This window comes from Acromyrmex echinatior, chromosome 3, assembly GCF_024713525.1.
Source record: "Acromyrmex echinatior isolate Ae372 chromosome 3, ASM2471352v2, whole genome shotgun sequence".
Lineage (NCBI taxonomy): Eukaryota > Metazoa > Arthropoda > Insecta > Hymenoptera > Formicidae > Acromyrmex > Acromyrmex echinatior.
Window position 1 is genome coordinate 18,523,190 of NC_141854.1, and position 27,499 is coordinate 18,550,688.

A 27,499-nucleotide genomic window follows, 5' to 3' on the forward strand; every position below is an offset into this window, starting at 1 on the left:
TGCGGGACCACCACCACGCGATCGCCACCATCCGCCACCGTCACCATCACCACCACCATCGTTACCGGTTGCAATTGCCACCGCCGCTGCCGCTGCCTATCACCATTGCCATCGCCATCACTACCGTTACTGTCGCCAATGTGAAAAATATCGAATGACCAACAATAGACGGACGATTATAAAAGTGAACGGACAGGACGACCCTCCGCAGTAACGATCTTGAATCTTTCTTTAAGAAAACATGAACGATCCCAGGCATAATATGTCCTAAAGACATCATTACAAAGCCACAGAATACAAATTGACAGCAACATTACATCAATATTATAATTTTCTACTCAATAATATCAATGTAACACGTGTTGTATATAACAGTTATATTATTGAGTAGCAAATTATTAGGTGTTGGAATTAATTCGTAGCGTTTTTTAATGAAAGAATGTTATTTATTTCACATGAGCATTAAAAAATACATTAATGAAAGTACTTCCCATCTCTTGTAAAACGCTACGAATTAATTCCAACACCTAATATAATATTGATATAATGTTACTATTAGTTTTGCGAGAAGTCTTTTAAATTTGTTTAAAAGATGTCTTATAGCAAATTTGATTGGACGCATTAGTTTCTACTAATACATATTACAGTTATTGTATACCGAGGGTTTATTACGGTTCTTGAAACGAGGTGAAAATTACGAAAGTGATCGAATTTACTAGAATATTTCTAACTTTATTGGTTAACACCTGGTGAGTTTGCTCATTTTTGTAATTTTCACTTCTAAGAACCGTAATAAGCCTCTGATTTAATCTGTATAAAAGTAAACTGCAGCTAATATTTCGAATTAGTATAAAATAGAAATTTTTTACTTAACATCACAATAAAATGTTTTGAGGATTTCATGGTTTAATCTGTTTTTATATTTATATTAAATACTTATTTTTACATCTATTTATGTGGCTTTAATGTGCATTGGTACGCATGTACTGAGTGTATTCAATCATTATTATTGACGACTTTAAAATGTCTTATGTCCCGATCTTGGACATGTATGCTGTTTGAAATCGGTTGTCGTGCGAATTTATAATTATAGAGCAAAATTAAAATGTTCCTTCAAATTGAGTTTATTCGGTGGAAACAAATTGTTTCCTACTAGTTGCTAAAATCGTTTGTCTCTAGCAACAATAGGTAACAATAGGCAAATTCTTGAATATTCCTTTGATATGTGTGTGTGTGTGTGTGTGTGTGTGTATAGATATGCACTTTATAAATACAAGAATTTATTTTGATACTATCAGACAATAATTATTTTTGTCAGATCAATCGTTAACTGATCTTTCTTTACTTTCTGCATGAATACCGCATAATAAAATCCATTGGACTCCTTTTTCCGCACTCATTACTGCTATAATTATTATCGATTGATCGATAAATTCGTGTGTCGATATTTTAAACTGTACAAATAATGCAAAAGATCCTGAATAAATTTTTGCCCGCAGATTGATTCTTTGTGCATGAAACAAGGTTGCTTAACGAAAAATATGGCCTTGAACCATTTTTCATGAAATAAACGTATTAACTCCCAAATGCATGGGGTTTCATAATGGAATGTATCGTTTCGATGCAGTCGGAGAGTAGAAGAAAAGAAGTCTGTAGCCACGCGAATTAAAGAGAAAGGATCTCTCAAGGAGTTATGAAATAAAATGAAATGATACGGAAGAAGGTCGAAATAAATTCTTTTTTATATAAATGGATTCTTTTCAATCTCTCTCTTATTCGATTTAAATTATTTACTTAAGTTTATTATATTTGTTGTTAATAATAAAACTGATTATCAAACCATATTAAATTAAAATTCAAAAATATTTTGATATATTAAATTTCTTTAGTAATAATATTTTTGCAAAATTTTAAATCATAATTACATTTTTAGCCAAATTATGCCAATTAAATATAAGTAAGAAAAAGATATATATTATAATTTTTTGAGTGTTTTAAAAAAAAGTAATGTTAAATTTCTCAGCTGTCAAAAACCGTTGTGATGATATTTAACAACTGATAAAATTATATATTATTGCAGGAATTATTTTATATTTCTATTGTGCTATATCGGACAATGTATCGGTGTTTTACTTTACCGCATATTTTATAAGTTTTATGATTACAAAATTACTATGTTTTTAAGAAAAAACTAAAAATAAAACTGTATTTAAAATACTACAAAAATAAAGCAATTCGTTTATTGTACGTAATTATTTCTCGCCTCTAACAGAATATGGCGTCTGAAGATAGAATCGAGCCTTAAATTATTACATACAGTTATCATAAAAATATATATAGCTTTTTATTTAATCGATTCAAACATCGTGTATTTTATCAACAATTTTGTCAGAAAAGTAAATTTATAATTATTGATCGACTCTTCGATTATTTTATACAATATAAAATAAATAATAATTAATTTTATTGTAACGTATATAAATATTAATTATTAATGTACAACAGATAAGTTAAATATTAATTTAGTTTTATTAGTAAAGATACTCACTTTTTATTTCCACTTACTTTCAACCTTTATATTTTTTTTCAGATATTCCATCCCATCACTAATTAGATTTTCAAAAAGAACAATTCTCTTTACCTGTAATAAATATCATTTACAGTTTAAAAATTTTGATTAGGAGTTCCAAGGATTTAGTTAAAACAAAAAAGCGCGTAAAGGTCTCATGGAATTTGATGGATTAATTAGCAGTTTAAAAAAAAAAAATTCAAAATTGTTTTTGACGCCTGACTGAAAAGAGATTGACCTGCATAAAACTACGTCGATAAGGTGGTTGTCCTTTTTTATATGAGACAGAAAAGAACGTATTCTTCCTCGATTGAAAAGTCGTCTTGACTCTAATCTCAATTCTTTTGTATTTTAATGAATGTTTTGCTATTGTCCTGAAGAATTCGCGCTTTCGCTTTGATCTGAATGAATATAAAGAGAGACCATTACCGATGAGTCGAAGTATTGAGAAATCGTTCGACTTTTCACTTCCTTTAACAGTCGCGTTTTCAAATAGAAGCGAAGTTATACTTTACGTTGTCGTAATATACAATATTAACACGAACAGGCACATCGCGAAAGTAATTGGATCGCGCATGTCATTTTCTCCGTGTTTTAACTGACTTTCAATGGAATATCGATCATGCATTATCGACCTTCCTATAATGATCCACTTCTTTGCATGAATGTCAAAGAGAAAGCGATGTGTCGTGATGTGCTGCACAATTTTCTATCAGTTTTTATCGTACAATTTTGTATTTAATTACCTATATATTAGCTGTATATTTGTCTCATTGTGATGGTGTTCAAATTAGTTAATATAAGTCTTTTAGCCTTAGTCATACTTTCTATAAACTTCTTTTTTTTCTTTCTCTTCTTTATGAATAATATTTCTCTAATCTATTTTATTTGTATCGTAAGGAGATATTTGAAATAAGCAGAAAAAATTCATTTCTTTAAAACTTTCTTCTTTGATGTTGCGGAACTCTTATTTAATTTTTATAACCATAATTATATATGTGAGAATATATTTATAGAGTATGCTAGAGAAGAAATACTTCATCGAATAAAAATTTTAAATGAATAGACATGAGCAACATATAGCATCATATTGTTAGAGAAATCCATACGCATCGATCTTATCTTTAGAGAAAATGGTTACGTCTTATGTTAGTCAATAGTTTACTACTTTAATTACATATAAATTTAAAACTTGTGCTAAAAATTTGCAACCTATTTGGTAAACAACGTTTCATACATTAATATGTGTAAATATATATAAACATTATACGTAAATATTCATAATACGTATAATAATACAGGGTGGGCCATCTATTGGTACGTTTTTGAATTTCGTCGTATGGCAACACCGAACGAGCTACAGACCCGAAATTTTGACAGTTTATTAGTCATACCGTCCGCGGCACGAAACAACATGTTTTCTCTTGAAGAGCGTTTTGAAATTTTAAAAACTTATTTTCAAAGTCAGTGCTGTGTCGCCGAAACTGTACGAATTTTGAAAAGAAATATGGGTCGTGATAGAGCACCCACCGAAGGAGCTATACGCAAATTGGTGAGGAAAGTTCGTGAGAAAGGGATGTTAGTGGATGACAGAAGTGGTCCCAGAGCTCGGACAGTGCGCACACCCGAGAATATTGAGGCTGTGGCCCAAAGTGTGAGACAATTCCAGCTTTGAAAAACAATATTACGACTGTTTTGAGTGAAATTGGCGCCGAGGTAGTCCAAAATGTCATTAATAATTGGGGTGACCGAATGGCATACTGTAAGGCCAGTAGAGGGAGCCACATGAACGAAATCGTTTTTCATTCTTGACGCGGATACTTTTAGCTTCACAACAAAAAAAAAATTAATAAAAAATATCAATGTATGCTCATTTGATCGCATTTTTAAAAACGTACCAATAGATGGCCCACCCTGTATATGAAATATGTCCATACATATTTATACATCCCTTTTTCTTTTGTAAAATTATTTTTTAGTGTAATTGAAATAACAATAGTAATGTGAAAATATAAAAAATTAAAGGGATAATTTTCGCATTGTTCATTTTAGAAAAAAACAAGTCTGGAAAAATATTTAAAAAATTGCTCATACACAATTATGCATAATTTTATATATAATTATATTAGGTGTTGGAATTAATTCGTAGCGTTTTTTAATGAAAGAATGTTATTTATTTCACATGAGCATTAAAAAATACATTAATGAAAGTACTTCCCATCACTTGTAAAACGCTACGAATTAATTCCAACACCTAATACATAAGTAATTTTTTTACATTTCTTCAAATTTGATTTTTTCTAAAATAAATAGTGAAAATTACCTTTTTAATTATTTTTAACGTTTTCTATTGTTATTTCTATTACACTAAAAAGTAATTTTACAAAAAAAAAACTGTATGAACATAATGGACATATTTCATATAAAATTATGTATGTTTATGAACATTTATGTATGCTTATACATATTCATGCATGAAAAATTTTTTACTGGGATATTTTGTAAAAACATATTTTTCTAAAATAAGAAAAAAACATTTATATTTATTTTTTTTTTAAATTTTATAAAAATGTTATACAAAATAATGTTAAAAAGCATATTATTTCGATAAAATAATTTAGGATTATATTCTGAGAATATTATAATAGTTTAAGGAGGATCTTTATAGAAAAATTTAACACTGGCAACTATATATAGTGATTAATTAGTTATTAAAGTACTTATTAGTACTGATTTTAATACTCAAAATAAATAATTTTAATTACTACTTTTCAGAATTAAATTTCTGTAAGGAGAAATGCCAATATTTCATTACATCCTTCTACAAATATTTAATGAATTAGTATTTTATTAATCAAATTTAAGTGAATTAATTATATTGGATATATTTTATAATGTCTCAGTTTGCATATACATGAAGGCATCTCAATCTTTGAATATATAGCTGCCAGATATCCTTGAGATTAAATTTTGTTATACGTGTATTTTTTAAATTATTGCTTATTTTGATATGATTTTGATTACTTGTTTACATTATTTCTTTGTCTGAATAATTAAATCAATACATAATTAATTATTTATTGCAGGCACTTCTTTTTATAAACACAATTCGTGAATCCATTAATAACTTCTATTTCACATATATACCTCACATATATACCGATTTAACATTTCACATCCGAACGATTGCATGACGAAAAAAGTTCAAGGCTAGCGCCAGAATAACAAAAACAGCTAATTTTATTTTATCATTTCACATCGTTAATTACGAAATACAATATTCATATTTATTTGCGATATAAATATTTTTAAATTATATTCCTTGCATAATATTTTTTTAAATGAAATAAGAATTTAAATCATATATTTCTTATTCTAAATATTTTCGAGTGTTGGAAATAAAAAATGAGTACCTTTATTTACTAATAAAACTAAATTAATATTTAACTAATAAAACATTTGTTATTTAAAGCAATCTATGATTTTCGATATTACAGGGTGGGCCATCTATTGGTACGTTTTTAAAAATGCGATCAAATGAGCATACATTGATATTTTTTATTAATTTTTTTTTGTTGTGAAGCTAAAAGTATCCGCGTCAAGAATGAAAAACGATTTCGTTCATGTGGCTCCCTCTACTGGCCTTACAGTATGCCATTCGGTCACCCCAATTATTAATGACATTTTGGACTATTGTTTTTCAAAGCTGGAATTGTCTCACACTTTGGGCCACAGCCTCAATATTCTCGGGTGTGCGCACTGTCCGAGCTCTGGGACCACTTCTGTCATCCACTAACATCCCTTTCTCACGAACTTTCCTCACCAATTTGCGTATAGCTCCTTCGGTGCTCCATATTTCTTTTCAAAATTCGTACAGTTTCGGCGACACAGCACTGACTTTGAAAATAAGTTTTTAAAATTTCAAAACGCTCTTCAAGAGAAAACATGTTGTTTCGTGCCGCGGACGGTATGACTAATAAACTGTCAAAATTTCGGGTCTGTAGCTCGTTCGGTGTTGCCATACGACGAAATTCAAAAACGTACCAATAGATGGCCCACCCTATATTATATTTAAATGATCTTTAATAAATATTTATTATAGATAAATTATTATTTAAATGATCTATAATAATTATATCGATGTATAATATTTTATTTAAAAAAGTATAAATAAAATTATTTGTTAGTTGAATATTTAGTCAATAAAAAAATAGCTATGAGTCACTTTACTCTTTATTTTTATCTTCACTTTCAACAACAAATAAATTTTCGATCGCCATTTTCAATTGCGTTTTTTCTCAATAAGCCATTTCTTTTTTTCAAACATGCATTCGTTTTATCTAGAACACGTGTAGAACGATGTAAAGCAGGAACGAGAATCGAACCGGAACCAGAACCGGAACTCGTAATGTGTTCCATAACTTTCTTCAGTTGAACAAAAATGTAAACCATATTGAAATTCGTCAAAGTTTATAATATATTGGAATCACAACACCGATAAAACTAATTTTATTTTACGATCTTTTCACTTTTTTCCGAATTTTAATCTATAATTATTATAATTTAAACAATATTAAGAATCTTTATTTTAGACTGCATATGTAAGAAACACAATCAACACTAGAAAAATGCCTATTATGGTAAATCTTCATTGCTTTAAAATAATTCAATCTTGAATTACTAATATACACTATATTTATATACTTGCATATATACCGTAATTATTATGATATTTTATTTTTTTATGTTATTTCCTTTATAAGATTTATTATTATTATTATAAAATTTAACAAACACGTGAACTTTTTACATCAAGTATTTAAAGAAAGTAAAATCATAAGAAAAATATCTCTTGTAAATGTACTATTTATTTCTTGCTAATTATAAATACTTTAATACTTTTATGCACAAAATGAGATAAATCAATGTAAAGATAACACATATAGTATTTATTTTTCAAAAAATGAATGAGTTTACGAGATATTTTATATTTCATGTCGACATATGTATGTCAAAATAAAGTATAAAATATCTCCATATTCTCAATTATGTGGTTTTTGCTAAACAATTTTTTTTTCTTATATATATATATATATATATAGCTAGAATAAAAATATAACGATACATAAAAAGTAAACAGGAAAATGAAAAATATAATATGTAGAAAAATCGTAATCATAAACTGAAAGGACTCGTTACAAATGGTTCCTGTTTTCTTCATTGATTAAAAAACCGAAACTGGAATAGTTTTTCTTACTCCATTTTTTAAATTAAACCATAACCGTAAGGAAAATATTCTTTCGGACCGAGTCCCTGGTGTGAGGGTCTTGAGAACGCAGTTAGAGAGCGTATAAAGCGTAACGTCACTCGATGACAGTATACGGAACTGGTATACGTGTTTGGAGCAGTTGAAACAGTTGGCCATGCGGTCATCGCGATGACTAAACGTGTGTTGCGCCGTGATCATCGAGTAATGTAACATAATCGGCGTGTTTAGTCAATAGCGATCACAAAGATCATCGCTTGAAACGCGCGATCATTCTCAAGACGGCGACAGTTGTTACAATGTATTGATGCATTGTTGTGCGAGTTGGCGTGAATATCTAATGAAAGATACATATCGATGATGTTCGATAGGCTGGACATTTTTAGGCTAGAATTGTGCCTTGCTTAAAACGAGGTAAATAATATTTTTGTTATCGGAAAATGAGATAAGCATGCATTATCACGTATGTGTATGTGGCTTTTTTTTCGAAAGAAACATTGTTGCGCAAGTAACTTCAAGGAAAAAGAGTTGTTTTATTTATTTTTGGTATTTTCTTCTTTTATCTGGTATTTTTATAATATATAACTGATATCTAGTATTTTATCAATACACTTAAGATACTTACTATCTTTTTTTATATCAATCTTTAATTGAACAAAGCTATTTTCAATTTCTCCTATCTTGCTCTGGTAACTTGATAATCAAGACCATATTTAATACTTTTACATTACTTATTGTACACCTTTAATGATAGGTAGGTGTGTTTACATTTAATTCCATCGTAAGATATACAAATTTTGCAGAAATCTTGCCAAAGATGTCCACCGAGTTGGTTGAGATTGCTTCTCAAGCAAGGATAACCCGTAAGATGTCACAAGATTCTGAGTATGATGACACTTTAGAAGTACCTGACTCATTAGAAATAACAATTGACGAAAATGGCGAAACGATACGAATTCATAAAGAAGACACGGAATGCATAGATAATAAAGGTATGAATTTATGTTCTACATAATGTGTCTTGCATATTTCCTAACAGCCTTTTGTTTGGTTTTGACCTTAATATTGTTTTTTTCTGTTAACACAGTAGTTTTATATACATTTACTCTTATAATTTATGTGTTATAAAAGAATATGCACTTTTAATTTATACTCGTACTTTTATTTTAAATCTGTTTTCTTTTTAGCTAAACTTCTTGTATAGCTTACCTCTTTTCTCTTTTTCTCTTCAGTGTGAAAAGAAAGAGGAAAGATGAATCTTGCAAGAAGTTCAGCTAAAAAGAACAGATTTATAATTTCCAATTTTATATTGTGTTTTTTCCCCTATATTGATAGAAACTCCTGATGTAATACCTTTCACTGTTATACACAATACATCAACAAAGTTCAAAAGTCAAACTCGCAATGTATTTATTCCTGGTAAAGAAGTGCACGTAAAAATCATAGATAACGAACGTAGTGTGACTACACATCCTTTGAACCCAAATCTGTATACCATAGAATTTAGACATGGACCTTTCGTTTGGACTATTAAAAAGCGATACAAACATATTCAATACCTGCATAATCAATTGAAAATATATCGTGCTAGTTTGAACATACCTTTTCCTACAAAAAGCCATAAGGAGAAGAGGAACAGTCTGAGAAATTATAGAATTGCGGATGAGAAAAGGGGCAGAAGAAATGCTTTACCAAGGTATGAAAATTATACATTATGATTTGTATTCACAATAAGAAAATCAGATAAATATAATCAGAATCACTTTTATAGATTTCCTAATAAACCCGACATTCTAGTGCCTTATGAGCAATTAAATCGTAGAAGAAAGGAACTAGAGGATTATTTAAGCAACTTACTCAACATAGAAATTTACAGACGTCATTCTGAAACTGTAAGTAAATTTTTACTAATAACACAATTGGTTGATCTGAAGAGGTATGTCATCATCATTTATTTACAGATCAATTTTTTGGATATATCACATTTGTCTTTTGTGGCTGACTTAGGAATGAAAGGAAAAGAAGGTACAATTTTGAAACGGACTGGATCAGGTGCTAAAACAAGATGTAATTTCCTTGGCTTATTTAAATGCGGACACTGCATTAAGTGCAATTATCTCTGCACTTCTCTTTGTGGCAAGTGGCAGAAGAGGCACCTTGTTGTTAAAGAAACCTTCGTTGCATATCTTAATCCTCAAGATGGAAGAATAAAATCTGTTATTTTGATGGATAATGGTTTTGGGATTAGTCTTGGAGTATATGCTACGGGTTCACGAAGCGGTATGCAAATTACTAATCTCAGTAGACATATAGTTATCAAGTGTTGGACAAAACGAAAAGCTAAGGAATGGATGGAATTTATACAAGAAGTTAGTAACAGAGAAGGTAAAATTTCTCTTGAAAAATATAATGTATATGTCTCTATTTTATATCTAATTGATTAAATTTTGGCGCAGGCAAAGATTTTATACAAACAAATCCGCATAACTCATTTGTTCCATATCGTTCACCTATATCAGCGACTTGGTTCGTGGATGGAGCCGATTATATGTTTGCTGTGGCTGATGCATTGGAAAATGCCAAGGAAGAAATTTTTATCGCAGATTGGTGGCTTTCACCAGAAATTTACATGAAAAGACCAATGTCTAATGGAGATTATTGGCGACTGGATAAAATTTTACAAAGAAAAGCAGTGAATATAGTTATGATGTTTATATAGTTTAATAAAATTTTTATCAAAACATACAAATATTACAAATTTTAATTAAATGTACTGATTAATAGTAAAGAGAAAGTGTTACTTATTATAAGTATTACTTAGATTATTTAATGTATACAAGAATCTTATTTCTTATAAATATTTTCTACAGGTTCAAGGTGTTAAAATATTTATATTAATATATAAAGAAATTGAAGTCGCTTTAGGCATAAATAGTTACTATAGCAAACAGAGACTTGTGGAACAATGTCCTGAAAATATAAAAGTATTGAGACATCCAGATCATGCAAGGGCAGGTGTATTTCTTTGGGCTCATCACGAAAAGATCGTAGTTATTGATCAATCTCTAGCATTTCTCGGTGGCATTGATTTATGTTATGGCAGATGGGATAACAATGAACACAGATTGACAGATTTAGGTAAATGTCAATTTGAATTTTGTGAATTTTTCAGTATTCATTTTTTATCAATTAATAGTGTGTTAATTATAGAATCCATTCATCAATCGAGTATTTACATTCCCTCAAGAGATAAGTTAACTAATACTAGCAGTAAAAAGGTATTGGGCTGTACAAAAACACATGTGCTATTATCATTAGCAATAGCAACAAATACTATCGCTATGGCTACCACGAGATCCATGCCTTTATTGTAAGTAATTGTAAGTAATTTAATTAATATTAAATATAGACTAAAATTAAAAACGTAAATATGTTTCATATTTAAAGACCGATGATGGATGAAAAAACACAAAAGGATTTAATGTTATCAACATTGTCAACGGATAATTCACTTTTTATGCTGCAAGAAAAGGGAGACAGTGTTAAGTGTAATACACCTGAAATGCAAAGGAAGAATTTGTTTGATGTCGCCAAAACAACCGTCGATAAAATGAAGAACACCGTGAAAATGAAAAGACAAGAATTAATTAACATGGTATACACTTCTCATGAAGCGGATGAAAATATAGATTTATCAGTATCTGAAGATACAGTAGATTACATCTGCAATTTACAACCCACAACAAAATTATGGCTTGGTAAAGACTACACAAATTTCATTGTCAAAGACTTTAACGATCTTGAGAGGCCCTATCAGGATCTAGTAGATAGAACTACTACTCCTAGAATGCCCTGGCACGATATAGGAGTTTTAGTGCAAAACGCTGCCGCTAGAGACGTGGCTAGACATTTTATACAACGTTGGAATGCCGTCAAGGTATACATTTTTGATAAAATATGTATTTCAAATTCAAATACTCAAGTAGGACGCTAAAAACTGATATTTGTTATAGCTAGAAAAAGCAAATCTTAATTCATGTTATCCTTACTTATTACCAAAATCATACAAAGACTGCAAGAGCTATGCTCCGTTCATTAAAGAGGCAAACAAGTACAACGTCAAGTGTCAAGTACTGCGTTCGGTAAGTTCTTGGTCGGCTGGCTTTCTCGATCCAGAAACTGTAGAGCAAAGTATACAAGAAGCTTATATCCAGGCAATTAGTGAAGCGGAAAGGTAAGATTTCGTACATATATTCCATAATTCCATGTAGCATTTTGCTAATTTGAATAAATGTGTAGGTATATATACATAGAAAATCAATTTTTTATAACACTTGCCTCCATGGACAAAGGCGGTGTAAAGAATCAAATTGGTAAGACATTATTGAAAAGAATCCTGAGAGCGCACAGGGAAGGCGCGGTGTTCAGAGTATTTGTCGTAATGCCATTGTTGCCAGGTTTTGAAGGAGAAGTTGGAGGACCAAGCGGCACGGCATTACGAGCGATAACTCATTGGAATTATAATTCTATATCAAGGTATTGTACATTTCACTAAATATAAATAGAGAGAAAAGCGGCACACATAAATGTTTTTCTTATATGACGATAACAGGGGAAAGGATTCTATTCTAAATCAGTTGTTGGAGGCAGGTGTAAAAGATCCAAGCGAGTACATCACATTCCATGGCTTGAGGACTCATTCTATGTTAAATGGTACAATGGTAACGGAACTTATTTATGTTCATAGTAAGCTAATGATAATAGATGACAACACAGTAATCTGTGGGTCAGCTAATGTAAATGATAGAAGTATGATTGCTACAAGGGACAGTGAAATAGCCGTAATAATTCACGTGAGTATATCATATCATATGTGGTGTAAATTATTCCTATATCTTCAATATAAATAGATTTTAATATATGACTAATGAAAATTTTTTACTATTGTACAAAAGATTTATTAATAACTTCAAATAAATATATAGTATGATAAGATAAGACATGTTATATTTTTTATACCAATAATTTAAATAATAATTATCGTTTAAAATTTAAATAATTTTCTTTTAAGCTTATTTTATTTTATGTAAAATTATATATACATAAACATAAATTTTTTAAAAAACGTTGAAATTTATAATTTGTATATTATATTATATTTGTCTTATTTATATTGTATTACTTTATAAAATTGTATTAGTTTATAAAACAAGCCCTTGATTTTATCATTATTCTGTGTTTTTGTATCAACTTAATCAATACTATTACTAACTGTAATTTTTGCAAAACAGGACCAGGAGTTTGAGGATGGACGTATGAATGATATACCTTTTCCTTGTGGTAAATTTGCTTCTTCTTTGAGAAAACAATTATTCCGCGAACATCTAGGAGTATTGAATACTAAAGAAGATATCGAAATCGATGACATCGTTATAAGATCATTCTACAAGGACATATGGTGCGCTAGAAGCAAACAAAATACGGAGATATATGAAGAAGTATTTCACTGTATTCCCACCGATAAAGTAGTCAATTTCGCTATATTGAAACAATATCAAGAAAAAGTATCTCTCTCTATATCTGATCCATTATTAGCGCAAGAAATGGTGGAGAATATAAAGGTAAGTGTCAAGCATTTTAAATGCTTGTGCATAGATTTATTGTTTGATCACATCAAACGTATATTTTTTTTAGGGACACTTAGTCGATTTGCCACTAAATTTCTTATGCAATGAAGATTTAAAACCTGCTGCTGGAACAGTAGAAGGAATGATGCCAACTGCTCTGTGGATATAAGTTTGCGCTCTACGAATAAATATTTTTGAAAATTTATCGCAATTTGGCGCAAATTAATAATAAAAATTTCTAGTAATTTGTTTTACAATACAAACAGGATATGCAAAAGGTGATTCTTATGTTTTAATTCTATATTATATGGCTTTTATATTATGATGATAAAAAAAATGGCTAAGTGGATCTTTTTATCACTTTGATACATATCGTATAGATGTATTCAAATTTCTGTTTATTAGTATATTTTATATTGCCTCTTATGATAAGGCTGATCGGATTTTCACCATGCGATTTAAGTCTAATTTAAAGTATAAGTACATTCACTTTAGATTAATAATTCTTAACAAAACATTAATTAATACCTCAATTAATGTTTTTCTTAAAAATAAAGAATATTATAGTATAATGAAGATTTATTATATATTATTTTTATTTGAACTTAACTTTCGAAAAGTAAATAAATAACTTATAATTATTTGTTCTTCAAATATAGTTTATTTTGTTCAAATGTAATAGGCATTATTACTTAATAAATATTGCATCTTCAAAGTTCAACATATTTAATTATCTAACAAAATATAATTAAAACTTGTTATTGGTTATATAGTAACTAGTGATTTAAAATCTTTTGATATAATCATAAGTAAACAAAGTCTATTCAAAAAATTATATTTCTAAAGAAGATGCAAATACTTCGGGTAATACACTAAAAAATCTTCTATATAAAATCTTTACATATTTAATTGTCTATAATTTAAGATTTAATGTACCTGTATTTTCCAATAGAGAAAGAATATTTCTTCATAAAAAAATGAAAACAGTTCACAATAATTGAATATTGCAGTAGAAGATAATTGTATTCTATATGACAGGAGATCTTAGTATAAACGTGTTGTAAAAAGTTATTAATATAAATTAGATTACATTCCATCTATTTGATGCAACTATAATATTTAATATATAATACAAAAGTATAATAACTGAGATTAGTGAGAGAAAAAAAGAGACATTATGTATAACAAGTATGATAATTTATTATAATTACGAATTGTGCCTGTTATTAGGTTAAAATTTGATTTTAAAAACGTTTTTAGAATGCCATTAATATAACAAAGCGGTATAATAATAATAATAATAATAATAATAGTAATAATAATCATCATGATATAAAAGTTTTATTGATTTAATAAATAAAGCATAATAAAATGTGCAATCAAATGCATTAATCGATTCATTGCAAATACGCAGATTTCGGGAGATAAACAAGAAAAAAATAAAATTATTAATTCTTTATATGTATTATAATATACAAAATTGCATTTGATAGTATATGTAACTTCAAATTTTTTTGTGTTGTATTTAATACATTAACTATTTTGAATTGTCAAAATTAAGATAAGATATATATGAATTTGAAAATTTTAAAAAGAATAATAGCACAAATAATATATAAGTCATTTACATATTTCAAGTAAAAAATTTTTCATATAAAAATATATATACATATATATAAAATTGACTATACATATATTTCTGTTCTGTTGTATACTTTCTATCCATATAAATGTATAATTTATTATTTTATATAAAATTGTAAATATTTATGTGTTCTTATATGAAAAATGTTTTATTGTTTATGGATTGTAATATCTAAAAGATTATATAATGTATAGTCTTGGTGTGACCAATCTTCTGAATTCTTTTTTACTGAAAAAGATAATGCCAATGTTTGGACACCCATGTGATATATATATATATACAATTGATATTTTTTGAAAAATTAACAAAAACTGTCTTTATACAATTGTAATATTTTATGAGATGCATTTATTGAATATATTTAATAAATTTGAAAATAACATATGCTATTCCGTTTTGTTCTTGAATATTAGAAAAAATAATTAAATAAAACGATATATTTAATTGAAGACAATAAAAATATTTTCTAAAATTTTCGACATTTCACAAAATTTTATTCTGTTTTTATAAAATCTTTCTTATTTTCTTATAGTTAAATCTATTTTAAAATATAAATAATTAATTGTATCAATGCTCAATATATTACATAAATTATTGATTACATGATTATTGTAAACAGTTATTTTTTTTTAAACGTGAATTTTATAGAAAGTTATTTAGAATTTATTTTATTGTAGTTTTACTTTATTGTAGGTGAAGCATTTCTGAAATCAGATGTCCACCTTTCTCTCCTCTCTCTCTCTCTCTCTCTCTCTCTCTCCTCTTCTATAATATAATGCGACAATTTTAACAGCATATATTTTTTAATTAGTTATATATTTTTCGGAAAAAAATTTTGATCACGGAAAACCAAAATCTTTATCTTATAATCATACAGCATGATTATTATTAAATACATTTTTCTATTCATTTATTTTAATTATTAGGTGCGCAACTAATTATTTCTAATTGTTAAAAATATCGCAAAAAATCTGAAAATATATATCTGGAAATATATATAGTTTTTCTATTCTCATTAGATGCATATGTATTATAATTTTAGCGCCGAGTCACTACCGTGTCTCTGGATTTATGTAATCTTGAATATTAAATTTCTACTATTAAAATAAGATCTACTGGAGATACACTGTCGAAAATAATCTTATTAATTTACTTTTAATATTTATTAAATTATTATCATTATATAATTTCTCTATGGAAAGCTTCTTATGTTTAATTGTATGTATAATTCGATAAGTCCCAATATTTGTTATCGAGAACAAAAATTCAACATAATATCATTGGTAAAGTTTACCTTTTATATTAACCTTATGACAACATCAGAAACATTGTACATGCTCATTCGAAAATCTTTCGAGATAACAAGACGATTTGACGACATCACAATTACGTTGACGTGCTTCTAATATTAAAAGAACGAGAATTATAATCAATCAATTACAGTTACTGCGAATCAACTATACTTTGATCTGCACGAAGGTATATACAACGTAAGTCGTAAGTTAAAAATAATAATTTAATGAATGTTTATTCCTCGCACGTTGTATAAAAAGAATACATAAAACATAATTCAAATAATTTTAAAAAACAAAATACGACTAAATTTAAATCTATTTCCTCGAGATTTTCTACTCATTAATTGTGAATTTTTATAGTTAATATTTTTTTTAATAAATTAACATATTTTGCCCCTATTATATTACAATTAATAATGAAAGCTAAAAAACGAGATATTTAATATAATTTCAAAATAATCTTTATATACATTGTAAACAAAAAAAATATTTAATTAAACTAAAAATCAGATTATTATTATTATTGGTAAATAGAAACAATCTAATATAAATGAAAAAAAGTTTTTTATTTTCATTCTTAAAAATAATTTGAATTGTTTCATATATTTAATCTTTCATGTATCTGTGTTTGAGGAATATTTCTACAGTAATGATACAAAAAAAGGATTAAGAACACTCATACACAAAAATAATATTATAGATCAGTAAAAGTTTTAAAATGCGTTTACTGTATTGAATTTCATTAATAATTTTAGATATAAATTAAAAATTAATTTATTTCTTACTTTTACCTTTTTTTATTTGAAAACCGAGAAAAATGGCAACTATAATTTAAAAAAATATCTAATAATTCCTGAGAAAATTTCATTTCTTAACAAATTCTTAGTAAACATTAAATAGATATTAGACAAAAATATGTCAGAATGGTCAAATAATCCAAACAAGAAATTGATTTAAACTTTTCGTTCTTTGAATAAATGATTGTATAACTCTGTGTTTAAATTTACATATTAAGTATGTAGTCTTTTAAATTGCGCGCTAAAATAAGTTTTTAATCTTGAAACACAACTTTACTGAACTACCGCAGTAATATGACGAGTTAAATTGACTAGCAATTTAATAATTCATTGCTCTTACGTAGTATATAAAATCACACAGAATTATATAAGAGCACTTAAGATTTAACTACATCCATGAATAATTCTTTCCCATATTGACATTATGTGTTTATGTTTATTTTTGATGAAATATTTTGTGAAGTCAAATATAAAACAATTATTTAAATGTTCAAAATTATCTTTTAGATTAAATATATTTCTTTTATTTTATTTCTTTCAAGAGACAATTTTATAGAAATAAGAACAATAAGATTAATTACGAGTGCATTAAAATATTATACCTAAAATATTATACAATATTAAATGTAAAAAAATATTCATAATTTTCCCAGAGTAGATATTATACATAATCCTATTAATAAAAGTTGTAAAAATTATTATTTTCATTTTTTTCTAATATTATATAGAAATTAATATTAAATTACAATAATTTTAGACTTTATTATATGATATTATATGATATTTTATTTCACATTTAACGAAAAATTGTAGATTATAAGGAAAGAAAGAATCGATATCATGAGATTCTTAAAATTGTTATTAAATATTGGCGTAATATTGACAAGAACGGTTTTTTGCATCGATAATAATTTAGAAATTATTAATCGTTTACCGAACAACACGATACCTATTCACTATAACATCAATCTGACACTGTATCTCGAAGAAGGCAACTTTATTTTTCATGGTGAATCCAATATCAATATCAAGATTCGTTATAAATCGTCAAAAATAAGCTTACATTCGAGAGATTTAGAAATAAATGAAACAGCGACAACATTAATTAATGATAAAGATACGGTTTATAAACCGATGAAACATAATAATGTGACGAACATTTTGACATTGAATTTTAACAATGTATTATTACCTGGCCTTTATATCTTAAACATGAAATTTTCTGGTAATCTATTACCTGTATCTCGACAAAGAGGTTTTATAAAATTTCCGTACATTGATAAAGGAAACGACACGTAAGTAAATATTAAAATATGTTATTTGCAACGTAAAAAGTTTTTTGTTGCTATCTTTATTTCTTTTTATTATTGTTACCACACTTCAGAAGCTCTTCAGAGAAAATATAATTGTATAGGGGAGAGTGATCTAAATTGGACCTATTTGTAGTTTTTGTTTTCTACAAGGCGTAAATAAAATCCGATCATAAAACCAAAAATACCGTTGGAAAGATCATTTAATTCCTTCCATTTTTACTTGAGACCATTTTGATGTATTTCCTATCTGTGTTGAATTATAAAAATGTAAAAATTATTTTTCGGATCCGATTTGAAACTATTAGTTTCAAATCGCATTATCTCCTGGTCCAAATCGGACTCTCCTATTTTTATGGATTTTTAAGTAGAAATTTATAAGATTTTAATTTATTTTTGTTAATATTGAACAAAAACGAACAATTTGATAGTTAAAGATTTTATTCAGAAAAAAATTACTGACAGTTTATATTATCAGAATTGAAATCAATAAAAAATTCAATTAATATGAGTCTGATGACTCAAATTTTATTGACTTAATGTTCCTAAACCAGATTTGGTCAGTCGATCATCAATACTACAATTAGGTTGTGGCGAATCTTCTTTCTTCGATGAATTAACTGACTTATTTGGCTTTTTAGTATTTCTTGGTCTCGTTTGTGTTTTTTTTTTAAGTTATGCATTTGTTTCATTGCTTCCTCTATAGCAATAGTTTCAATCGCAACATCATCAGTTAAAATAGCTTTTCCCAGTTTTCGTCCCCGATCGATATTTTTACGTGGAGGCGCTTTTGGTAGAAGTAGATAAATATATTGCAGTGTTTCATCCAAATTTTATCTTGCTGTTCGATCGGCCGATCAGTTGCTGTTGGGCAGAAAGTTAATTTCTTGGAAATCAGGATCCAATGGACAAATGCCTGTTGCTATCTATTATGTAGGTCCGATTTGGACATCCAAAGAGAAGTCCGATTTGGACACGGAAACTTTTAGAACGAATTTTACAATAAACCGCAAAAATGATGACAAAACGCTTGATATATTTAAATTCTACATTCTTTAATTATCTTAAATCTATTATCTTTCAAATTTTTAACGTCTTTTAAATAATGATTTACAAAGATTTTCTTTTTTAAAAAAATTTTTGCATGATAGCTAAAAATATTTGCGTCTATTCTATGAATGTTATGATAGAGAACTGTCAAACTGCTGTCACATGTTCGGTGTCTTATAAGGATTTTACATTATAAATAGCACGAAAATCTACTTAACCGTATTCGTTTAAATTAAAAAGGTCCTATTTGGAACACGGTCCGATTTAGAATATTTTTCCTATATATAATTATTATATATATGTACATATACAATATACACATATGTATATAAAATTCATACATATTATAATATTTAAAAGGGCAACTTCAATTTTAAATAAAACGACATAATTATGCGGCATTTCGATTTTTACGTTCAACAAAATTTATACTAAAGATAGATAACAATAAACAGTTAAGTTTATTAAATTCTTATGTTAGTCGACATAAGTAAAAAATTTGCTATCATTTAATAGTAGTATATTTATCAAACAGTAAATGGTTAGCTGCAACGCATTTCGAGCCGGATGGCGCCAGACGAACATTTCCATGTTGGGACGAGCCAGCGTTAAAAGCCACCTTCAACATTTCTGTAAAGCATCATCAAAAGTATGGTGTATTGTCGAATATGCCAATACGAGAGCAATTTTTAGAACAAGATGGCATGATGCAGACACACTTTGACATCACTCCTATAATGTCTACTTATATCGTAGCGATTGTAATGTCCGATTTTGTCCGCGTTCCCAATGCGAACGAGACGATCAATATATGGTGCAAGTCGTCTTTGACGTCAAAAGTAAAATTTGTACATAATATTGCTGAAAAGGTCGTAGAGTTCTTAATTCAATATACCAATAGTTCTCAGAAGGTACCGAAAATGGATCACGTCTTGATATCGAATTTTACAGTTAGTGGCATGGAAAATTGGGGACTCATCATTTATCAGTAATATTTATAATTCAAAAAATTAATTAAGCTATTATAGCATTAGTCAACGTTACGTTCAGCATTCAAAATTTAGAAATTTAAAACATATGCTTACCTCATAAATATCCAAAAATATATGTTATCATACTTAGATTGTTATAAATAGTTAACGTATTTAATACATTACATTTCCCCCTTTTTTTCAGTCGCATAAATATTTTACATTATGTTTATGAAAAGAAAACAATCAAACTTTAGTTATTCGGATATGAACATTATGAATAATATATTATAATTACTCAAAAAACATTCGACTGCATATTTAGAAATATTTTACATAATTATATCATGTAATGTTGTGTCTTTTTAGTGAATCAAAAATTATCTACGATGATAGCAGCGATCCAATATATCGGAAAACAGAAATAGCAATGACAGTAGCACACGAACTTACACATCAATGGTTTGGCAATTTGGTTACTCCATTTTGGTGGTCCTATCTGTGGTTAAATGAGGGATTTGCTGCGTTCTTCGAAACGTACATAATAAACAAGGTTATTCAATTATTATTAATCTTAGATTGTTATTATAAAAAAAGTGTTGAAGTACTTCTTAAAATAATGCCAATTAAATGCAATTAAATACTACATTTCCAACAGGAACTGAACAAAAAAGAGGACATACTTTAATTTAGAATTATAAAAAAATGTGCGTTTTTTAAAATAATTATATAAAAATAATATAAATTTTAATATAAAATTTTAATATAAAAATTATCTTATTGAAAATTAAAGATTATTCGTTTTTATCTATATATTTATCTATTGAAGATTTACTATTTTAATTTTTTTTATCAAAAATCGTAAGAACATTAATATTTTCATTAGAATTCGAAAATATTTGTTTTACTGCACCCGTTACATTTGGCATTTAGTAAACTAATAAAATTTAACATTTTGGATTTTCATATCTTAATTTTGTTTTCATATTAAGTAATCTCCAAAAAACTTAAAAATAATTAAACTAGGTATGCTCTTTTTGAAAAAGATTCGATCTGAAAGTGTTTATACAATTCGGTGTAATGAAATGTAGAATAGCATTTTCGTGGAAATGGTAAACAAACTGATTTTGTATTTCTAATACGAGTTTTTCTTTGAATTTTTAATATTTAGTCACAGCGAAACATTTTTTACTTCAGATTTTCCAAGATTGGCGGTTAATGAATTTTCTTCTAATTCGGACACTACAGCAATGTTTTCTGAAAGATATAGGCTCAATGAATTCTGTCACATTGAAACTTGGCAATACTTTCGAAAAGAAGTCGCTGTTTTCTGATGAAGTTTATAAAAAAGGTAAAAGTAAATAAAATAAAATTATTATTCATGAATTCTTTAATGCATAGCACAAAATAAAAGATGCATAGACTAAAACAAAAAGCTAATAGCAAATTCTTCTTTAGTGCAACATTTACATATAACAGATTAATTTTATATGTACTTTGAATGTATTAATTATTATTAATTGATATTTTTTATGTTTATTATTGTAGCGCCAGTTTTATTGCGCATGTTACATAATACAATTACTGATGAGGTATTTAGAAAAGGTCTCATTACATATTTGACCACGCAGTAAGTGTATAATGTAGTCTGAAATTATCATAAATCACAATATTAAGTACATGGATGTAATAAGTATTTGCATTCATATTGAAAAATATAATATGACAGAAATTAAACGCTCAATATCTCGTTTATATTATATTATTAAATTATAGGTTATTCGTTTCTTACTTCTTATTTAGTTATAATTTAATTTAAGTTATAGTTTTAAGTTATATTTGAAATTTTTTTACATATATGTATATATATTCAATTGTACATTAATATTCGCATAGATTCTTTAATAGTACGTATATTTTTCGATATATAATTACATCAACTGACAATTGTCATTTTTCAAATTTAGTCAATTTAGCTCGGCCAGTCCAGATGATTTGTGGAGCGCCATGCAAAGTGCTCTAGATGAATCTAATGTCCCACACAAAGATTATAGAATAAAAGAAGTGATGGATACGTGGATGAATCAAAAGCGTTATCCTTTTGTAGACGTGGTAAGAAATTACGAAACTGGCGAAGTGACAATATCACAAACATGTGTCCGACAATATAGTGAGACTAATCAAACTACTAAATGGTGGATTCCTATAACTTTCGCTACACAATCTAATCCGGATTTCTCCAATACTGTACCTCGTTATTGGTTACGACCAGATCAACATAATATAAGTTTCATAATTAGCCCAGATGATTGGATTATTGTCAATTTACAACAAACTGGTAAGTATGAATCAGTTTATTGCTTTGTTTATTCATTTTATTTGTCTATCATTACAAAAGTTTTACATCATTCAATGCATTTATGTACCTTTTTATTTATAAAAAAGTTTAAGTTGGAAGGAAATTTGATTAAATTTTCCAAATTTCATCAAACATTAATGCAAAATAATTTTTAATATGTAAAAATATATTTTGATAAATTTAATTAAAAGGATTTAATAATGTATGTAATAAAAATTCAACAGGATATTATCGTGTTACTTACGATATCAAGAATTATCAAAAACTTGCACATTATTTAAATAGTAAAGAATATAAAAATATACATGTTGTTAATCGTGCTCAAATCATCATTGATTTGCTTGCTATAGTGTTTGCTGATCGAATAAATGGATATTTATTCATTCATCTAATAAGTTATTTCTTTCAAGAGAGAGAATATGCAGCATGGCAACCATTATTTCAAATAATAGAAAGTATACCAACGATTCTTTTACTGCCAGAATTCTATCATGTTAAGGTAGGATTTTACAGTTCAAGTTATATAAAGTTGTAATGCGGATATGCGTAATTTATCACAAATTGATTATATTCTCAAATAAAATTTGCGAATTTTTTTAAAAATATACACATATAAAAATATTGTTATTTGCATGTAATATAATTAAAATTACGATTTTTTTTGTACTTGACATTTTCATATTATAGTGTAATAGCATTAACGAAGGTTCATAGCTTTAAAGAAAATATAAATATATATTAAAGAACAACAATTATATAAAGTATTCTATATGCAATTATAAAATAAAGGATACAATCAGGCCAGTTCAATTTGAAAAAAATGTTTCAGACAAAAAGTTATGTGACTTTAGGAGAGAGAGATCTTTATAAGATCGTCCAGGTATCGTACCAGGTATGATCTTAAGTAATGTTGTCAAGATCAGAGCAAGGTTACTTTGAATTTTTTAAAAAGAATTCCCCATTTTTCATTTTTGCATATTCTCGTAACTTACCTCGAAAGCTTTTCAAAATACTATAATAAAATATTTTTTATTTTATTGAAACTTTCATCTGAAATTTTTTTTTAATCCCACGTCTTCTTCTCGAGATATTTTAGTGCGGCAATTTAAATAAAATATCCTGTATATATATATTTTTTTTAAATATTATATCGTATATATATATATATATATATATATATATATATACATCAATTATTGAATTTATTGATAAAGCATTAACAAAACCATATATGTATATTTTTATATGTAGATTATGTATTTCCACAAGTATCACAAAGAACCAATATAAAATATATACATTAATTTACAATTTCTATTAGATACGTTTAATGCAACTCCTCGAGAGACTTCTTGACTATGTAGGATACATAGACAATCCTAATGATGATGATATCACAAAACTGACAAGGCTAGACGCCTTAAAATGGGCATGTACTCTTGGTCATGAGAAATGCAAGAAAATGACTGCACTTAAATTAAGTGAACATCTTATGGATCCTAAAACTCACAAGTAAATTTCTTATACTCGCGATTGTCTCGTAAATTATATTTCTTTGTGTGTGTGTGTGTGTGTGTGTGTGTGTGTGTGTGCGCGCGCGCGCGCGCGTATGCGCATGTATATGGATATATTAGTTGCTTTCTATTTACACACAAGTGAAACTGAGTCTGAAGTGAGCTAAGTATTTCGTACTCAGATTAATGACGTCATTACTTGCTTTATACTTTGATAAAACTTATATATGCCAACACAGGTTTAAAACCATTTGTAAAGTGAGTTTACATGACTCCAACAGCACAAAACTTGCAACAATATTACTGCAACATTGCTGCAACGTGTAATGTTGCTACAATATTGTAGCAATATTGTTACAACTTTTGTACTATTAGGAGTCTCACTAAAACACGCAGTCTCGATTTTGTGTGCAGATTATAGGTAAAAACTCTTGAATCTCATTTATCAGAATGCAAAAGGAATGCGCATTCAATTGAGTTATGACGTCATAAGTGAGAATGATTTGAGAATCGATGTAAATGAAAAGCAGTTATTGTAACTGATTCTTTTGAATCCCCATTCTTATTCTAATAATATAACGATGTAATAAATATACCGTTGTTTATAAGATTGGAAGAATAACGCAGAACAGGAATTCCATTTTACAAAATAAGATTGCTTAATAATACGTATACATAAAAATACAAAATTTAAAATTAGTAAAATAGATTATCATTATACGTATGAAATGTATGTATCAGTTCTTGATTATGCATATATATTTTAGAATTTCATATGAGGAGAAATTTATGTACTGTACTGGTATGATGGCAGTCAATAAGACTACTTGGGATAAAATGTTAGAATTATATCTAAAAGACGAAAAAGTTGAAAAACAAATATTAGAAAGTTTGAGTTGTGCTGAAGATCCTGATATCATTATCAATTACTTAAATATTATATCATTGAATACTTCATTATTTCACGATGATGAGCATTCTTTTGTTTTTAAGAATGTTCTTGAGAAGTATGCGTGCAATGACAAAATCCGTGACTACGTATTAAAAAATTTGGAAATTATAAAACCTAGGTATTAATATTTCTCTTTGTAAATGTATACTATATTATTTTTTTATATAATTATAAAAATTTTTTAATTCTATACATTATTTTGCCTTTATATAGATCATTTACTACAACTGCAGCGATAGAACTTATTCTTCAGAATGTTTGTTCTAACAAACAAATTGATAAGGTAAATTTTACGATTCATATATTAATTATTGACCTTTCCATAGCGTTTTATAATTCATACAGAATATGCAGCATTGCTGTAGTATTGCAATGTTACTGCAATATTGCGAGAATATTGCAAATTATAATATTATTGTTGCAATATTACTGGAATTTTTTGTGTTGCGATTTAAATAAAAAACTATTCCTCAGACGGAATTATGAATTAATTCTTTATGTAACTTAATAATATTAATTTTGTATAAATTAATATTTATATTAATAATTACTTTATATGTTTGCATATTTAGACTGTATTTTTGTACTTTTAAGTAAAATTATATTATAAAAACATAGTATAAAATAGGTACGTGCTTTAAAATAATATGAACTGAACTTGTTTAATTCACAAATTAATACAATATTAAATCGATGATCTAACCCACAAAAACCTAAAAAAAAAAACCATTCGATTTTCTTAAGGAGGGCTCCCTCAAATAAAAGAAATTTTTTTTACAGCATATATGTATATATAATATACATATACGCATAAAAAATAATACCTATTTTCTAAGAAATTAAATATATTATTTGAGAATCGATGTAAATGAAAAGCAGGTATTGTAACTGATTCTTTTGAATCTCTATTCTTATTCTAACACATTATATATGTATATTCATCTTAACATTACATTAAATTAAAAATTATATTAAATTAAAAATTATATATTATATCGAATTTCTTTATTCAATATCTCAAACTAATCTGTTCCAGATACAAACATTCTCAAAAACTAATTTTTATCAAGATCCAGACACTTTGTATACAATTCAAATATTGATAAAAAAGCGTAAGGAATATCTTGAATATATCGTACACTACATTAAGAAATGGTTTTTCTACTGAAGAGAAGACTTCACGTAAAGTGATCATTGATCTGATTAATCAAAAAGAAATATAATGCATACCCCTATATGAATTTTGTAATAATATTATTTTTATCTATTACTATTCGTCTTGTAAATATTTTTTTAATTATTTTAATTTAATTTTCTAAAACTTTTCAATATTTTTCAATATTTTTATAGTATATTTGGGGAAACTATTAAAATCTTTTGACACATTAATCATCTATAATAGTCTATTGACAAATAATTCATATAATATTACATAATATATTAAACTTTTTTATTACATAATATTAGGGGGACCGGAAAGTAATGTCGTTTGTCGCATGTCGATATTCGATTGTCATTTATCAGCTCATTGTGTACTTCAGAGTCGTGCCAAAGGCAGTTTAAAAAAACGACATTACTTTCCGGTCCCCCTAATATATTAAATCTTTGCATGTGTGTGTGTAAAATATTTTTTTACGCTAAAATTTTATTAATTGCATTTAATAGAGAGCAATTGTAATTAAATTATCTCAATTAACAAATATATAATATATCTATATTTCTAGATTATATGTATATATATATATATATATATATATATATGTACATAATAGTGTCGTTATTTAATAACAATTCCTAAACAGTTAATAGCATTATTATTATTATTATTATTACTATGTTTATAGATGTTTGACTTGGAATAGAAGACATGAAATAATGTGTGTATTAAAAAAATCAGCTAAAAAATAAAAGTATTTTCATTTAAATAATAGTTATTGTTATATACAATAAAAGCATTTCTGTAGATAATTTTATATTATTCATAACTTTCATTTTCTTTTTGTTTACATTTGCACATTTTTCACTTTAAATAAATATATATATATATATATATATATATATAGAGAGAGAGAGAGAGAGAGAGAGAGAGAGAGAGAGAGAGAGAAAGAGATAAGATCGTCTTAAATAATTTTTTAAGCTGCTAA

At 27.2% G+C, this 27,499-nt stretch overlaps 2 protein-coding genes across 7 annotated transcripts; both read left to right on the forward strand.

Annotated features, from left to right (window-relative positions):
• Nucleotides 1-7,865: 7,865 nt before the first annotated feature.
• Nucleotides 7,866-14,907, forward strand: Pld (Phospholipase D). 4 transcript variants are annotated; one of them, XM_011061552.2, is made up of 15 exons: nt 7,866-8,249; nt 8,639-8,827; nt 9,171-9,531; nt 9,607-9,727; nt 9,797-10,220; nt 10,292-10,536; nt 10,706-10,973; nt 11,046-11,205; nt 11,283-11,772; nt 11,849-12,069; nt 12,135-12,208; nt 12,293-12,371; nt 12,448-12,688; nt 13,127-13,456; nt 13,530-14,907. In XM_011061552.2, exons 2-15 carry the CDS (start codon nt 8,653-8,655, stop codon nt 13,629-13,631), a joined length of 3,291 nt encoding a protein of 1,096 aa, XP_011059854.1. In that variant the 5' UTR covers nt 7,866-8,249; nt 8,639-8,652; the 3' UTR covers nt 13,632-14,907. The 4 variants fall into 4 exon arrangements, with proteins under 4 accessions (XP_011059854.1, XP_011059834.1, XP_011059841.1 ...); XM_011061532.2 differs by having other exon boundaries at nt 7,867-8,249; nt 12,135-12,371; XM_011061539.2 differs by having other exon boundaries at nt 7,868-8,249; nt 10,292-10,527; nt 12,135-12,371.
• A 737-nt stretch (nt 14,908-15,644) lies between these two features.
• On the forward strand, nt 15,645-26,592 carry LOC105151441 (aminopeptidase N-like). 3 transcript variants are annotated; one of them, XM_087404123.1, is made up of 13 exons: nt 15,645-16,597; nt 18,013-18,494; nt 20,095-20,547; nt 20,900-21,083; nt 21,728-21,881; nt 22,079-22,160; nt 22,498-22,868; nt 23,114-23,388; nt 23,719-23,781; nt 24,211-24,401; nt 25,171-25,473; nt 25,569-25,638; nt 26,392-26,592. In XM_087404123.1, the coding sequence occupies exons 2-13, from the start codon at nt 18,040-18,042 to the stop codon at nt 26,521-26,523; spliced, it is 2,733 nt and encodes a 910-aa protein (XP_087260249.1). In that variant the 5' UTR covers nt 15,645-16,597; nt 18,013-18,039; the 3' UTR covers nt 26,524-26,592. The 3 variants fall into 3 exon arrangements, with proteins under 3 accessions (XP_087260249.1, XP_087260248.1, XP_087260250.1); XM_087404122.1 differs by lacking the exons at nt 23,719-23,781; nt 26,392-26,592 and having other exon boundaries at nt 25,569-26,119; XM_087404124.1 differs by lacking the exons at nt 23,719-23,781; nt 26,392-26,592 and having other exon boundaries at nt 23,300-23,388; nt 25,569-26,119.
• Nucleotides 26,593-27,499: the final 907 nt, after the last annotated feature.